Source organism: Pinus tabuliformis, chromosome 9 (assembly GCF_031772625.1).
Source record: "Pinus tabuliformis cultivar Carrire ecotype Pingquan chromosome 9, CPIR1, whole genome shotgun sequence".
NCBI lineage: Eukaryota > Viridiplantae > Streptophyta > Pinopsida > Pinales > Pinaceae > Pinus > Pinus tabuliformis.
In genome coordinates this window covers 1,721,994,835-1,722,012,985 of record NC_142307.1, presented here as the reverse complement: position 1 = coordinate 1,722,012,985, position 18,151 = coordinate 1,721,994,835, and the positions used below count along the sequence as shown (strand labels likewise).

The window sequence follows — 18,151 nt, the reverse complement described above, 5'->3', positions numbered from 1 at the left end:
GAATTTGATTTAGAGATAAAGCCTACTAAACTAATCAAAGGTAAAGGATTAGCTAAACTACTTGCTGAAGAAAATTGTAAAGTGTTGGGTTTGAATTTCATGGATGATAATCTAGAAGGGAAAATTTCAGAACCTGTTGACAATATGGCAGTAGATTCAAAGCTTGCTGAGTGTAGCTGGTACAAAGATGTTGTTTATTTTATGAAATATTTTAATCCCCCTACAGAGTATGATAAAAGAAGAGTGAGATCTTTGAAGTTTAAAACCATTAAGTATTGCATCAAGGATAACTGTTTGTATTGGAAAGATCCTACATGAGTTTTTTTGAGATGAATTGATCTAAAGGAATCTAAAAAGGCCATATTTGAAATGCATAGTAGTGTTTGTGGAGGTCATCATTATTGGAGAACTACTGCATAAAAATATTGAGAGCTGGTTATTTTTGGCGTAGCTTATTTTATGATGTATGTGCTGAGGTGAGAGCATGTGAAAAATGTCAAAGGTTCATTGGTAAAAAGCATCTGAAGTCTTTACCTCTCAAGCCCATAATTGTTTCTGATGTTTGCACCTTTCTAGCAATGGGGATTAGATTTCATTGGTGAAATTCATCCACCTTCAAGTGGGCAGCATCATTGGATTCTTGTTGCTAGTGATTACTTCACCAAATGGATCGAAGCAATACCTACCAGGAATGCCACTCATAAAGTTATCATTAACTTTCTGGAAGGAATCATAACCAAATTTGGATGCCCATCAAGACTAGTAGTAGATAATGCAGCTGCTTTTAAAGCCACGCCATTGGTAAATTTATGTGAAGATTATGTTATTCAACTTACTCATTCTACAGCTTACTATCCACAAGGGAATGGTTTAGCTGAATCATCTAATAAAAGTTTGGTAAGAATCATCACCAAGTTGCTGGAGCAAAACAAGAAAGCTTGGGACTCAAAACTCAAATTTTCTTTATGGGTTGATAGGGTGACAATCAAAAAGTCTATTAATACATCACCTTTTCAGATGGTTTATGGGATTGATGTTGTTTTTCTAGTCCAATTAGCTATTCATGTAGCCAAACTACTGCAATATCATGAAGCTGAACCAAATGACATGACCAGAAGAATGTATCAGATCATAGAAGTGCAGCAAAAGAGAGAACAACAATATGATTTGGTAAGAAAATATCAGCAAGTTGTGAAGGAAGTCTTTGATAAAGGGACTAAAAAAGAAGATTCTCAGATTGGAGATCTGGTGTTGAAGTGGGATGCACAGCACCAAGATCCAGGTAAATATTCAAAATTTGATGCTTTATGGCTTGGTCCTTTCAAAATCTCAAATGTCTTGCAGAACAATACTTTTGAGTTGCAGCATCTTGATGGGACAGAATTGTATGGAGGCCCATTTAATGAGTGTTTTCTCAAAAAATTCTTTTACTACAGTTGTTGGTAGCCTCAGTTCAATGTAAATACCTGTGTGATTTCATAGTAAGACTCCATAGCCCAATGACAAGGCACTGAAACTGCAAAAATTTCTTAGAGAATCGCAGGGAGAGCTATATCCCCTATGGAGCCAAGTTAGCACAGTTATAGGCTAAGTCATGAGTAGGTTTTGAAATTTTTATTTCTTAGGATTAATTTTGTAAATTTATAAAAAAAATAAAACACTACCGAAATTTCCAGTAGCGCCCGATTTTCTCATTCAGACAGTCTCCCCTATTTTTTGCACGGTCTTTCCGTTCTCGTGTTATTTATTGTTTTTTTTTAATTTTCTGATGCTACCGGAATTACCGGTAGCATTTTTCGTTTTTTAAAATAAAGCCAAAAACACAACCATTTTCAATTGTCCACGTGTCATAATGGCAGAATATCTAATGCAAATCACGAGGTTTCGTGATTGGATAGGTCTCAAAATTTAAGTCAAGTCTGTTAGCGCTTGGAATTTCACCTCAGGCTGAGAAAGGTAAACTCCAAGGCAACATCAAACCACTTAGCCTCGTAGCTAGCCCTACGGGGCAGGAGAGGGCTCTCTCCGGTCTATCTCAGTAAAGATCTTCAATGGGCGAGATGACCAATAGGGAAACACTGATTTTAGGCTAGTAAACTGATCAAGAGGTTTAATTTGGGATTTTTAGGTTTTTGGTGGAAAATTGGGGAATGGCAATTTTGGGTGCGGGGATTGGACACAGTTTCTGCAGGGGGTTCTTTGGGGCGAGGTAGGAAACAGTATTGATGCCTTTGATAGAGGTGGATGGATGAGAATGACTGGTGAGGAGTTAAGGAGAGCAAGCAATAACCTTGAATTCCCCTTAAACAGTTGAAAACATTGATATTAAGCAAACTTAAAAGCAGAGCATGACAGTCATGAATTCTACTTTAACACTTCATTTGCCTAATTTGCAGAAGGAAAAGTAAGGAAATGATTCACATAACACACTTACAAGTACAAAGAGAAACACACCATCAATACATGTGACCACAAGAATCCCAAAAAGGACTGCAAAACCCTAGTCTTCCTTTGCCAAAAATTGCAGAGATACAGTGAGTAATACAATAAGAGCTTTTCCCTCAAGAGTCCAACCATGAAAATGAGCAATAAAGTACATAATATAGATCATCTAACCTCTTTCCCTGCCTCCATGGGTCGAGCTCACTATCCTAGGAGCTGTTTCAACCACTTCTAAACTAAGCACTGAAAATTAGGCAGTCAAAACAACTTGCCTCTATAAGCTAGGAAACCAATTCATTCATTTAATTTTCACCTATTTCATGAATGAATCTTCTAGAAGAGGTACATAAGAGTAAAAGTGTCATAAAAGTACATTAATTACATCAAAGAGGATAATAATCCACCCCAAAAAGTCAAACAGGGTCAAATTGCATTTTTCTGAGCTGTACACTGAAATTTGGAGAAATTTGCCTGATGGGTCGCGCGCCTCTGCCTGACGGGTCGCGCGCCTATGGGACCACTTTTGGGGCACTTCCAGGTGTCCAAATTGAGCAAGAGTAGGCTTGTTGGAAAGGTCTGTGAGTCTAATTTCCAACCCAACTAGAATTTCGGAATTTGGTGGTCATTTGCCCCTCCAAAATTGCAATCTCCCAAGACTGCTTTCTGTGTCTCAAAAATGTGGCAGAAAGTCATTTTTTGCTTGTTTTTTGACTTTCTGGAGGCCCAAAACTTCATAAAATCTCTTGGCCATGGATGAGCATATGTAACTTCTCATGAAAAATCTGGAAATGTTGAGTTTTTGCAAAATGGAGTTGCCAGGATGAAGGGTCGCGCGGGGGGTGAGACCCGTTAATGAAGAAAACCTGTAAATTGCCTGAAAAAACCAAAATTTACCAAAAATGCTCAAAATTTGTTGGGATTTGTGTTGGGGCTGATCTATTTAGTGCCATGCTCATTCAAAGAGGCTTTGGCCAAAATTTGGAGTGGATCGGGCCTTTTCCGTCGTTTTAGTGCCTTGGCCAACCTCCTTGGATCCGACGATTGTAATTTTGACATTTCTCTAAAAAAATGACACCTGTGAAAAACGTGAAGGAGGTTTTTCTTCTTTGGCATGTTATGGACAAAAACCTCTCTCATCTTTCCAAAATTCATCTTTTATTGCTCTGGAACATCATTTGAGTGCGACTTGTCCCGATGTGTGAAACAAGGAATTTTGTCGAAATGGAGCGAAATGAAGGGGATAGGGGGCTTCTAAATTCTTGGGGAAATTTTTGGGAGTGGGGAGGGATGTTAGGAAGTAGGGGAAAGTGGAATCTCAGAGATTGAGTGAGGGGAAGGGGTCCAAAAGGGCAAACATAGGCCCAACCTAGAAAATTGCCAGGTTGTAGCTAGAAACTAGGGTTTGTGCAAAAATGAGGATTTTGGGGGATCGCAGTGATGGGAAGCATTTGATAAGGTATATGAAGGATAGGGGAAGGTGTATGAACATCTGGATACAAGTTTTGCCGATAATTTGACTGTCCAAGAGAAATTGCCTTCAAAACCCTAGGAGAGGGAAATGACCTTACCTAGGCGCAACTGAAGCATGAACAAGGTGTAAAATGACTCATTAGACACTGAGATGATAATGAAAACCCTATGAATGATGATAGACTCAGCTGAATGATGACATGGACTGACATTTGGACAACTTTAGAAGGAGTGAAAGCAAACCCTAGACCTAATGCCTAGCAACCAAATTTTGCTTGAAGACTCATTGAAATGACAAAATTTGAACTTGACACTTTAAAATCACTTTGTAAGAGCATATTTGATCACTGGAGGAAGACTGGAAATACTGACACTAACAAACTCAAATGGTAGTGGTTAATCGTTTGGGTTGATTGTGTTTGCTAGGTGCCAGTCAGAGTCATTGCCTACCCCACCCATCTTAAATAACTTATGTTTCCCAAAATTTTAAGCGTGTCTGCACCATCAGTCTCTACCAGTTGTTTGAAATCCGACAACCGTTCTTTCTGTTTCGTGTGATGCGCCACTGGAATTTCCGGCCAGCCCGAATTAATGCAGGAAAATTGCCATATTTACAAAAAATCTCGTACAACCTTTAGCAGATCAGCTGAACTCTCCATGGCAACTCAACTTCATCATTATTACTACATGTTGTCCATTATGACATGAAATCTTATGTGATCATGAAATATTATATGCCTGGGAGATTGAACCATAACTTCACCTCAAATATTTGAAAGTGAAGGAAATGTCACCATTTCGAATTTCTGAAGTGCAGCTAAGGAGACACTGATTGAGGAAGTTAAGAACACATCCCAGATTTTCAGGCAGCCTAATTCAAGATAGTTGCAAAAACTATTGGATAACCTTCCACACTTTGACACCTATTCTTCATAATGAACAAGCAGATATTCTATGGTGCCAAAGTATAGGAAAGGTGGAAAGCTTAAGAGAATCGAACGTCAAGGAGATGAGCTAGTTGATGCTAATCCGAAGGTCAGAAGGTTGTTTATTCAGGCAGGCTGGTATCCACTCTACACAAGGTTAGGAGACTCACATCAAGGTGTAGCCCGAGAGTTTTCTCAAACTTTCGATGGACAGGAAGCTACTATCTTCGGTATCAGGTTGCAGGTTTCAGAACGGTGAATTGCAGGGGCTTTTAACCTTCCCCAGGAAGGAGAAAAGTGGTTTAAAGGACAACTCATTATAGGAGGAGATCTCAACACTTTTATCAGAGATGAATATAGAGATCCTAACTTGGCCAAAGAAATTCCCAGCAATTATCTTAAGAAGGAATGGGAAGAAACAATCAAACTGGTTAAGATTTTTCTCACTTGTGAGAGAAGATATATAGTAGTTTTTTCTTTACCATATGAGGTTTCTTTTTCATTTTTCAGGTATGAGGACTCTTCATCTGCCTTATTTCATATTGAAGAGCCTGACCAAAATGGCAGCCATGATTCAAACACATCAGGAAGCATCAGAATACAGCCTGTATCATAAGGCAATTATCAACGTTTTGGTTGAAGAAGAACTAAAAAATAGAAACCAAACCTAGGACCATTTCTTGTTTTACAAGGCAGGCCAACCTGCACCAAAACCCCAAGAAATTTCTAAATCTTCTTCAACACAGGTTCAGACAAAGAGGACATCAACTGTATCAGTTGAAGAAAGCTCCAAAAGAAAGACAAAGAGGGAAAGTGTGAGCAGAGGTGCCAAAAGCAGCAACGAGAAACCCTTAGTTGCTAAATCTGAAAAGAGAAAGGAGCAAGGTGAAATCTCTTCTGCCAAGAAAACAAAAATCTCAAAAATGGTTCCCCCTGTTAGACCTTTCCCTAAGGTTTACACAAGAACTCAGAGAAGAAAACTTGCAGCTAAAGAGAAATCTAAAGCACAGGTGTTTCCTAAAATTCTGGAAGCACATGAATAGCAACAAGAAAACCAGCATCTTGATTCTGATGAGGAAATACTGAAGGAAGAAGGCTATACAAGAACCAGTAAAAACAAGAAAGAAGAGCTCAAACTAGTTGATGGAACTAGGAGGAGATGTACTAGGGAAAATAATAAATACAGACTGAAATCAAAGGCCATAAATAATCCTAGTTTACTGACTGAAATAATAGTTATAGAAGAACAACCAACAGAGTTGCAGACTGAGGATCCTTCAATTGTAGAAATCAAAACATCCTTGAAGAAGCAAAGAGGTAAATCTCCCATGGACCAGCCATCAGAGCCTTCCAAAAGAAGAAAGATCCAAAAAGTAGCAGAAAAGAAAGAGGCCATCACCAAAGGAGAAACAACCAAAATCACAAGGTCTAAATCTGCTAGAATTAAAAAAAATAAAATTGGATAAGCTCGCAGAGGTTGCAACTCACATGGAATGAAAAGTATTTTTGAAGAATTTCTTTTAAAATTTTGAAGTGGAAACGTTATCCTACCAAAAATGTTGGAAGTGTTTCTAGTTTTTTCGCTATTACAGGTATTACCGGAATTTCCAGTAGCACCTGTCTCAACAGAAATATATAACTATCAATAGAAAACCTCCAGGCCAGTTTTGGAAAGATAGAAAACCATAGCAATATGGATAAGAAAGATGATGGATATGAGATAGTTATGTGGTTGTTGAAGGTTGTATTTAATGAAGCCATATGGTCATTCAATAGTCAAGACCATAAAGAGAAAATTCAGCAGCAAAAGGGGTAGGCAGTCAGTTTTTCCAACAGCAAAGTGTCATTCTTCCTCTTCTTCTCATCTACACCTATACTTTCTGTTGCAATTCGATGGGAGATGTTTTTAATATCTGAAAGACACCCATGTAATCAAGAAATAGTGGAACCACGAATTTAGGAGAGTTGAAGTTGGTGCCTCTCTCCCTATATATTTCTTTTGTAAATATCATTTCAGGGTTGGATTTTGGTTTACCTGAAGACTCAACTTAATCAAATAGCTTTTTCTGCACTTCATGTTGAAGGATTTTGTGATTCTAGTCATATCTAATGTGTGGTTTGTCTATTTCCTTGTTCCAATTTTCTAAATTATAAATTTGCAATATCTAGTATAGTATGAGTGGGAATCATTAAGAGGATCTGATGATGACTTATCTACCATCCAATTTTCTGTAAATTATAATATATTTTCAATTAGAACTTGTTAGTGAAGGTTTCACAAAGGATTTGTGAGATACTTTATATATGTTTTCTACTTTCTAGTTGTTGTCTCGTTTGCCAAACCTGTTTTAATATTTTAAATGACAAATTACAACATATAGTATAGTATGAATGAGAATCATTAAGAGGATCTAATGATGACTTATCTACTATCCAGTCTCCTGTTAATCATAATATCAGTTCAAGTAGAAATTGTTAGTGAAGCTTTCACAAAGGATTTGTGAAATACTTTATACACTTTCTCACTTTCTAACTGTTATTTTATTTACCAAAAAAACAGAGTTTGTTACAAGGCTTTATGTAGTTGAAGTGACTGCCTTAAGATACTTAGTTTCTTAGGATAATTATCAGCTACCTGTTCCTTTTCCTCTGCTCCCATATATTACTCAATTAACCATTGAATTTATGCTTGCCACAGCTTGCCAAATGCATGAAAGTTAAAGAGGAACACAATCATTTCAAAAACTCCTTCAGAAGCCATCCCACCACTCAAAAAACCCTTTGAAATTTTGAAATGAAATCATGATGCATAAGGCTTACTCTTTTTGCAGTCTAGGAGTAACTCCTTGCGCTAACACAAGGCGACATTGCTGGCTCACACGAAGATCTCGTCCTTGGTGAAGCCACCCGATGGTGTATGGTTGTGGATGTGATGTGGTTGGTAAGCCCAGCCACTTCACGACCTCTGCTGAAATGAGGTTCTTTTGGCTCCCGTTGTTGACAATGAAATATAGCGAGGAACCCTTTACCCACATCTAGGAGTGGAAGAGATGCTCCTACTCCTATGGATCTTTGAGTTCCTCCTTCTAGATCTTCATGGTGGCAACGATGGTGTTGGGCTCCGCATCGATAATCTGCTTCCCTTTGTCATTCCCCTTGTCGAGTTCTGACTCAGAGTCAAAACATGCATCTGATTCCAAAGCCTTTAGCTCGGCCACCAGTGACTACTTGGCCTGACACTCACTTTTTTTGTGAGTGGAGCTCTTGTGGAACTCACACTACTTTCCTATGTCCTTCTTCGACTTCGCAGTGTTGTTCTTTGCTTGCGGATTTGGCGGGTTGTCTTGGGCCACCTCGCCTTGCCTTTGTCCTTTGTTCTGTGGCTTAGGGGCACCTTTCCCTTACTTTGGATTCGCAGATCCAAAGTCTCGCTTCTTCTGTTTAAACTTCTACTTAATCTTTACAGTGTATCAATACGTCGTGTCGAGCAAGGAGATGTGTAGGAACTCCATCTCGTCCTGGATGTACTTATGTAGGAAGCCGCGGTATTTGAGTACCAAGTTCTGCTCAAAATCCTTGATAGCCAACTTTATGCGAAGGGTATGAAAAATATTGGTAAACTCCGGCACGTCTTGGTCCCTTCCCTACTACAGCGTGGTCCACTTTATGTATTTATCCTCATATCTCGTGATAGGGTAGTACTGCTCCATGATGGCATCCCGGAATGAGTTCCAATTGGGTGCGGCTGAAAATAGTGAGTTTGTACTTTCATCCTTCTACTCACAGTAGGTTTCCCACCAGTCCTTGACGTGGGGGGCTGCTTTGAGAAGTGCAAAAGTGATATTTTCCCGACTGGAAAAATCATGAATGGAAAAATGTCCTTCTAGCAGATTTAACCATTTATCTACAGTGTCTGCATCTATCTAACCCTCAAATATGGGAATGTCAAAGTTAACTTGTACCTTAAAGGGTGTGGCGCTTCTAGAGTAACTGCTAGAAGTAGATGCTTTTCCCTTGGGTAGTCGTTGAATGATCTGGGGAAAGTTGTCCATCATCGTGTTTCTTTGTCGCTCGAGCGCTTCTTCGAACATGATTTTGATAGGATCTCCTAAACCCTCATATTTCTTTTCATCTACCATGGGAGGCCATCGGGATTTACGAGGCTGGTCTTGCAAAGGTTCGACCAGTTCAAGCCCTAACTCCTTATATCTCAACCTCGTTGGGGACATGCAAAGAAAAACAGAGAAAGAGAAGACCGCTTTGATACCACTGATCCGGATTTAAACAAGAACACAAAAAATTACAGATATAACCATAAATACAAAGATGCAATAGAACTAACACTTCATTTATATGCTTACAAACAAAATGGACATAAGACTAGCTCAGGCGATGGTAGCTTATCTATAAGAAGAGATGTGGCGGCTACATGCCTCTGAACTGCGTTACAATGAGGCTCATTGGCCCTTTTATTGTTTAACAATAAGAGCAAACCCTAAACAACCAAAACCCTAACCTGAGGAGATGTAACACCAAGAGTTTATGGGTTAGCTGTAGAACCAACTTCCCGACGTCACAACTGGGTCATATTATCTCCGTTTGACGCACATGATACTCCATTGGAAAGATCTCTCTGAGGGCTATGACGAAAAATATGATTTTAGTTAGAAAATTATAAAAAAAATTGGCATATTGCCAAAATAAAAAAGTCGTTTAGGGTCTCAAAACAGCTCCGAAAGTTTAGGACCTGAAAAACTGCTAAAAATAGTAAATTGTGCTACAATTAAGGAAACTGAAAAACTGAAAGAAACAATAGTGGGGGTCCAAGTGGAATTGGCAAGTGGCCACCAATATCCACCTAGATCAGTAACTCAAGCATCTTCCTGTATAAAGTGGTTTTGCATAACCTAGTACAAGACTATGACACCTTTCATGAAGTCTACCCCAAGTCATAACACTTATCACTTACACCTACCATCTTAACCCAAGAATTGTTCCTCCCTTAAGGTTGGAAGTAGATAATAGCATCATGTGATAGCCTTCCCATACCTAAGTAGAGTAACATGTATAGAATCATAATCTCGTAACAAAAAATTGTGAAGATGATACTTGTGTGAAGTAATTTGATGAATTTACATTGAATATGGTCGTCCTTAAGGCTTTTATGGCTCTTGTACCCACGATGTTGGTATCATTCAATTATTAGAATATGTGTTACATGGTGTTCCAAGTGTAGACAAGATCCCATGACAGATGATGTTTGACTTCTCCAACACTTCACAAAGGCTTCTCCACCACTTGCATTAATGAAAGTAGACACTTTATGGAGGACGTTGGGGTACAGTGGAGTGGCATCGACTTTAATGACAACTTGGCATAGTGGATGACACCCTCCTCCAAAACCATGGCCATGGATGTTTACCTTTCAAGCTACGGTATTGACTTGGAGACCAAGTGCACCATAAAGATGACAGGGCACCCCTAGGCTAGCATTGTCCCTTCTTGATGGATTTTTCTCCTCTTCATGGTGATTGATGATGATTATCATTTGGGCCTCATTTGAAGGGGTGAAACCGCTTTCTACCTTGATAACATGAGCTCCTATCTTGGCAACGCCATCCTAGCGCTCCATTTAACGATGATGTGAGATTTAGGAGGATGAAATAGGGATTGAGAGGGATATTTGGTGAGGAGGCACCTAGTTTGGATGGAGAGGCATGACTAATGGGATAGCATACATCCCTTCAGCTATTCTTTGCATCGTTTCATGGAGAGATGTGCCTTTTAGATGATGACCTCACCCTTGAAAGTTTCTCTACTCGTGTGTGGACTAATTGAGGCTATTTTTCATGTTATATCATTTTAGAGGCTATGTTTAGGAGTCACCTTGATGACTTATCCACCTTGTATCATGGATTTAGGGATTTTAGCCTAATTGTGGGTTAAGTCACTCAGTTTCCCTAATATATATAAGGAAGTGATTTGTCTCATTGGATTCATTTGTCATACTTGGATCGTACATTCTCTTAATTAATATTATTCTCTCTTATACACTATGGATGCTTAGTTAAGTGACTTCTCTTTGGTGGAATTGTGATGCGATGCGATCTCTTTTCATGGATGCTTACGGTGGATCTAGGATATTGCATGGTGAAGTAAACTAGTCTATTTGATTTAGCTTGATATTATGTTTCACGGGATGGATGTTCTTGTGCTAAGTTAGCTTATTTAGTATTCTTTTCATTGTCCCTTATTGAACTAAGTTTTTATTTCCCTTAATAATCTGGAAAATTGAAAATATAAATGTTGAACCCTAAGGTAAGTTTGTTTATTGACCGTAACTTGTTTGGATTTAGTGTCACTCCAAGGAAACACTAGAATTGTTTGTATGCTAGACTCCATGTGCCCTAGATTGAGAAGGCACTAGTCTATCTCTCTTATGGCATTCTTTTAAAATATAAAAGTCATTTTTCTTTTTTGTTTCATATTAAATTAGAATTATATTACAATAAAATCCTATATTTTCAACATTTAATGAGTCATTGATATATGCCTTAGAGTTAGATATTATGTAAAAGTGCATTAGAGAAGAAAATTTGAAAAATTTCATGCATTTTTAGTCATTTTCTAGGATCGACAATAAGGTTACAATTGTTATTATATGTCTTATTAACCATTAAAAAATATTGTAACTTTGTCCCTAGTTTACTTTCTAATTAGACTATATTTTACAAAGCTTATTCACAATTTTCACAACTAAATTTGCTATTATTATAGACTATTGTGTTGTTGCAATTCACTAATTTAGATCCCTAGTTTATAGCATCTTTAAGTAATTTTATTGATTTGGTGTGTTCAAAAACCTATTTGAAACTCTTTAAGTCAACCATAGCGTTTAGATTGTCACATAGCTCCCAAAAAACCCAAATATGGAATTTATTGCTTAATTCACCTCAAACCCTAATTAACTATGCCTTCATATGGTGGATTTATATTCTAATATTCCTAGAGGGCAATAAACGTAAGATACTTGTATTAATTGATCCCTAAGAACTACCACGAAAGCTCCCTGTGTTGGATTGAAAGCTCACTGGTGTTGGATTGTATCCTTCACTAAAGAGAGGGAAGTTGGTGTTGGATTGTATCCTTCACTAAAGAGAGGGGAGTAGGTATTAGGGTGAAAGTATTGACATTCTCGTGTGTTTGCAATAGCCTTCTAGATTTTGTTGTAACAAAGAACCCAATGTAGTGGTTGAGATTAACAATATTAATATACACACCTCAATTAAAAATCTAATTAGACATTTTTTGGACAAGACAAATACATTGTCATGATAAAATTTATAAATGAAAATACCCATAAATGTAAATTAGTTGGTTTCTATGTGATGTAGATAATTAATTTTTATAAAATTGATTTAAAATTCAAACATTATAAAACTAGATTGAAAATGAAAATCACTTAAAATGAAAATGTTATATTATTATGGTCAAAATTTGTGAAAAAAGTAATGGAGTGCTAGGATGGATGACAAAACAAATAGGGTATTATGACCAGGTTGATATATAAAACAATGGATTACAAGAATGTTAAACAAATACAACGTCCAATTGCAAAGCTAAGGCGATGGCTCTCGCGGGTCTTCTAAATTTTTGCCTTTTCTTTAACATTCAATCCGTTTCAATTTTCAGAGATTCCAAAGTCATGGTTGATTATGTATTGGAAAAGAACCATATCAGTAATCCTCACCTTGCAGGCTGGATGGACAGAATCATGTTCTTTTGGAGGACGATGGAAGGATGCTCCATCCAGCACATTTACAGAGAACCAACAAGCAGAAAACTTATCAAAGGCAGGTCTTCTATCAGAAACAGGTATCTGGAACATGAAGGTAATATTTGACGAGGAAATCTTCTCTATCCAGGAATTTTCCATCCCTACCACTTAATTTCAATTTTGCTGAATCGAGGTATGCACTGTTATTTTGTTCTTTTTGCTTCTCTCCTCCCTACTGAATATTTCGGTCTATGTATGCTCAAAGTATGATTTGAAAAAATTTTAACAGTGTTGTTACACATCAGAGGATCTTATTTTCCTTATTTCTCTTTCATGAGCTATGTAAAATCTTTTATTTGCAAACCTCTAGACAGCTCAAAAGGTTGTCTATCTTGATGGACACCTTATTTCTTTTTGCTTCCCATCTCATCTAGATATTTTTGGCACAAATTGCTCCAGCTTCCTATAGCCCTTATGATGTACTATTTGTTCATGTACTATCTGTTTCATTATATACTTTATATAATATAATTATGCTTTTTTCGCTCTGAAAAACTGTAGCAGTTATAAGGACAGGCCAGCTACTCTTGTCTTGAAGTGTTTGTATATAAAATTTAAGAGATATTGAAATTTATGAATGAAATAATGTTAATGGAAATTTTTCGTTACAGACATTTTACTCCAAGTCACGACTCGGAAATACATATTAAAAGATATTTAATGATATTCATCGAGTATTGAAAAGTTATCTAATGATACCAAAGTGAGTGTAAAAATATTGACTTGTCCTGAACGTGGTGAATGGGGCAGACTTTTATATAATTCCAAACCATATATGCACATTACATATTTCGTAGTTTATTTGCTTTAAGTTTGAAGTGCTTTTTGGTATATTTTGGGTATTATTTTGAATTAAATGTGTTTAGAAATTTCAGTTGTTATTTAATGATACTAAAGTGGCCATATGTTTTGAAAGTGGTGAATGGGATAGATTTTTATATTATGTTTTTTTAAGATTTAATAGTTAAATCATTGAGCAGAGGTGAGTTATTTGGAGTCTTATATAACAATGTGGTGTTTAGCCTAGCTTAGTAGTGACTTTAAAATTGGATAATAATAATAATAGTGAATCCAGTCTACTTTTTAAATGTTTTTGAACATTTTATTAATTTTATTGGACAATGACCTTAAAATTAAATGATAATAATAATAATAATGAATCCAATCTATTTTTTAAAATGTTTTTGAATATTTTATTAATTTTATTTGAAATTTAATAAAATTAATTAATTAAATTTAAGTTTAATTTGTATAATATATAAAATCTTCAATTTTCAATCAATTCAATTTATTTATTTAAAATAAGTTTCAAGTAAATTCACAATTTTGTGAGAATTTATATGGAAGATTTTGCAAAACAAATTGTTGGAGGCTGCAAGATTCTTAAAAACAGAAAACAAAAACAAAAACTTCCTTGAAATGTACCCTTTTAATGTCTAGTCCATCATTGTACAGTGATCTGAAAATTGGATAATTATAATAATAATAATGAATCTAGTCTAATTTTTAAATATTTTATTTAGCAGTGACTTTAAAATTAGATAATAATAATATTGAATCCAAATTATTTTTAAATGTTTTGGAACATTTTATTAACTTTATTTGAAATTTGTTTTGGAACATTTTATTAATTTTATTTGAAATTTAGCCCATTGGACTTTGAATTGACACATGCACTATTAAGGCACTCCTTACCATAAATCATTGGTTCAAATTCCCCTGACCTACCAAAAAAACTTTATTTGAAATTTAATAATAATAAATAAATCTAACTCTATAAAACTTTATTTGAAATTTAATAAATAAATAAAAAATAATAAATCACTGGTTCAAATTCCCGTTACCTACCCAAAAAAAACTTTATTTGAAATTTAATAATAATAAATAAATAAATAAATTTAAGTCTATAAAACTTTATTTGAAATTTAATAAATAAATAAAATTAATTTAATTCTAATTTGTATAATATACAGAATCTTAAATGTCCAATTGATTTAAAAATACATTTTAAGTAAATTCATGATCTTGTGAAAATCTGTATGGAAGATTTTGCCAAAAACATTTGCTAAAGCCTGCAAGATTTTTGAAAAAATACATTTTAAGTAAATTCACAATCTTGTGAAAATCTGTATGGAAGATTTTGCCAAAAAAATAGCTAGAGCCTGCAAGATTCTCGGAAAAAAGAAACAAAGACCAAAAAAGCGTCCTTGGACTGCGCCCCTGTAATGTCCCGTGTCCATTCTTGTAATTATTATGTTTTCTCATCTGATGAGACGCCTTCTGTGACCTGTTACGGACCGTAGAGGTCTCAGTGAACCTTGCAGTGCCCTGCCCGTCCCGTCATCATCATTTTCCCGTGAATTGTTCTTCCCTCCCCGTCTTCCTCTATATATACAGCTCTATTATAATTCCTTCCACCAGACTTTAGATTTGGAGTTAAGATGGGTAGGTTTCAGGCTGTTTCTGCTGCTCTGCTATTGACAACGTCGCTACTTTTGGTTATGCCACTGTTTTTCGCTGTAGAATCGCTTGCTTTCAAGCGCAGTATGCTATTAGGTACGTATGAGTGCACAGGCTGCATATGTTCATATTAGATATAGTTTCTAATTTATCATTTTCCCTGTTTAATTGAGATTGCAGATGTGGAGGGCCATGAACATCCAGTTCTGGTACCCAATCCATCAAATTAGCAGACCATCCCAAGATAAGGAATAATACACTTTTAATAACTATTATTTGGCGAGAAGCCAGGTGATCTGCAACCTTGGTGAATATATGATACTTTGTGTTTTTGTCTATGTGGAAAGATGTCTGTTAGTTTGAGTTTTTTCTTATTATAATGATGCACATTACCTTTAAATGCTAGGAAAACACCCTTTCATTTTACAATGTGCAGATTACATTTAAAAGCTAGGAATGCACATTTAGGTTAAGAAATTTTATTTTAGGATTTGAAGCTACACTATTTTTTTTCTCAGCAGGAAAAAAAACGTTATTTCTTTGCATTAAGGAAAAAGTAGTACATTGTCCTAAGTCTTTTTCTTCTCCATTTACTTTGCATTAAGAAAAAAAAGTAGTACATTGTCATAGGTCTTTTTCTTCTCCATTTACTTACAAAAAACTGACTGGATCCATCTAAGCTATTAACTGTTTAGTAAAGCACTGTTCAGTCACTTTTTGATCTTAATCATTTATGTTACATGTAACTTTAAAATTACATATTTCATAACTGAAAACAAAACAGATTATTATCATCACTTAGAAAAAAACAGAAAGTTCCATTGTCCTCTTTATGCCTGTCCTTCTTGGGTGGAAGTGGCATCATGCCTTTAACACTATGCAAGACAAAAAGTTCCATTGTCCTCTTTATACCTGTCCTTCTTGGGTGGAAGTGGAATCCTGCCTTTAACACTATGCATAATTGATTCTTCCTGACTTGATCATCCACTCTGTTCAAATGCTGAGAAGAAAAGTTCCTCAGTTGACTTTTTCATCTCTCTTTGATAGCATGTTTATTATCCAATTCTGTTGCTTATATATGTTCAAAATGTAAAAAATTTAGAATGGATGGATTGAAATTTATATTATGTATTACCCATTCTATAATTTCCTTTGCATCCTCAAAGATCTAAATACTGTCTATCCTTTGCATCCTCAAAGATCTAGATACTCTCTATCCTAAACCATTTTGCTGCAATTAGAACTCCCCAAAATGCTAAAAGTTCGGCCCTGCTATTTAATCCCTTACCACCTTCTCACCAGAAATGAAAAGAACTTATCAGAACAGCAACCACTAAGTCTCTCTTTACATGCACCGTCAAAAAAGCTGACAAGATAACTGCCCCATATGTCTTCGTTCTTTGTATACCTTAAGCTTTTGTATCTGTGTTTCAACCCCATTTCCACATAGACGAATACTATCTTGTATATATCTGTCTGAAGCTACACTATTTGCACCTGCAACAACATCTATACATCTATGTTACTTTGTAATGAAGCAGATTCCCTTTAAATGTTAAGAAAGCATCCTTAGCTTCAGTAGCTGTAGCTGGGGTTTACAACTTTATACATGTGCATTCGGAAGGCATTTTTACGGAATAAAGTTAATGATTTACTTTGCACCTTACTCACTGGATACTGAAATCTGCAACAACCACATAAGCTCAGAATTATATGCATATTTATGCATGGTACTTGGATATAAAGAAAATGGAGATGTGAATGTTTTAAAGATTCATAATAAATTATTTTAAGGTAAGGAGTTGCTTCAATTGGTCAATGTAATAATTACAGGGAGATCAAGATTGAATTCATGTAAATTAGAAACATTAATTTTTCCCACAGTCACAGTACTCCTCAGGAAGGAAAAAAACAGGACAGTATTTTACTAACGTGTTAATTTTATTAGAATATTATAATAATAATTTAATATGAAATATGGATTATTTGTATATTTTTAAATATATAGTTTAATTTAATTTTTATTATCTGGTTAAATTAGTAAAACCTAATTCCAAGGGTTTAGAGGAGATTTGACTCATGTTCAATTGACAAAATAATAACAACAAAAATTCGACCAATTAAACTATCCCTAAAATTAATCTAACTAGACTCCTATATATCACATATCCAAAATATTCCTAGATCTAAAATTTATCCAAAATATTCCTAAATCTAAAACCTATTAATTTTTTTTGCCAAATCCTTCCCAACTTAATAGATTTAAGGTGATGAATCTATGCTAATACATAACATTTCTATGACATAATTCCATGGCATCATGTTATAATATGCAGGCCTTTGAGAAAGTTGGAGGCAGTGTGCAATGCGAAAGCGTGGAGGCGGAGAAGGAGAAGTGTGAAGTTGACAGTGATAATGAGTTTGAGAACGGTGATTACATTTACACGACTTACAAGCCGGGCCATTAATAGAGAAGTTCAGTCAGTGTCATGACCAGTTTTACTGGCTAAAAGTCATGCTGGAACATAATAATTTTCTTTCCGAAAAAATTATCATCTTCTGCATTGTTAAATTTACAAGTATTTCATCCCAAATGAAGTGTTCAGTCCGAACATATAGTTCAGTGTGCTACTTGCTTTTATCGATCTATGTTTGGTGAGCATATAAAGAACCCAGAATTTATATTGAACGGAAAAACTCTGTATAAATATTGATCCGTCCATTTCTGTTGAGTTCTACACTGTTAACTTGGTAGTTGATTGTTAATTTCTGTTGAACTCCGGATTGTTAATTTAATTAAAAAGAATATTAACTTGTTTTTATTTTATAAATGGAGAATGGTGATTTATTATGTTATTAAAAAAAATATTTAGCGATGTAATTGATTATTAATTTTTAGATTTGAATTTTCTCCAATTTTGTTGTTATTAATTTTTAGATTTGAATTTTTGTTAATTTTATTGTTATAATTATCTTTTTTTTATTAGATGGTGCTTTATATTAATTGAATATTTAT

General features: G+C 35.4%; 1 protein-coding gene across 1 annotated transcript in view; it reads left to right on the top strand.

Moving 5' to 3' along the window:
- The window catches only part of LOC149155580 (uncharacterized), a 99,559-nt gene extending 81,748 nt beyond the window's left edge, over positions 1-17,811 (top strand). The window contains exon 3 of the mRNA XM_089445029.1: positions 17,472-17,811. Within this exon, the coding sequence (XP_089301155.1) occupies positions 17,472-17,603 (132 nt within the window). The 3' untranslated portion in view covers positions 17,604-17,811. The remainder of the gene's footprint in view (positions 1-17,471) is intronic.
- The last annotated feature ends 340 nt before the right edge of the window (positions 17,812-18,151 follow it).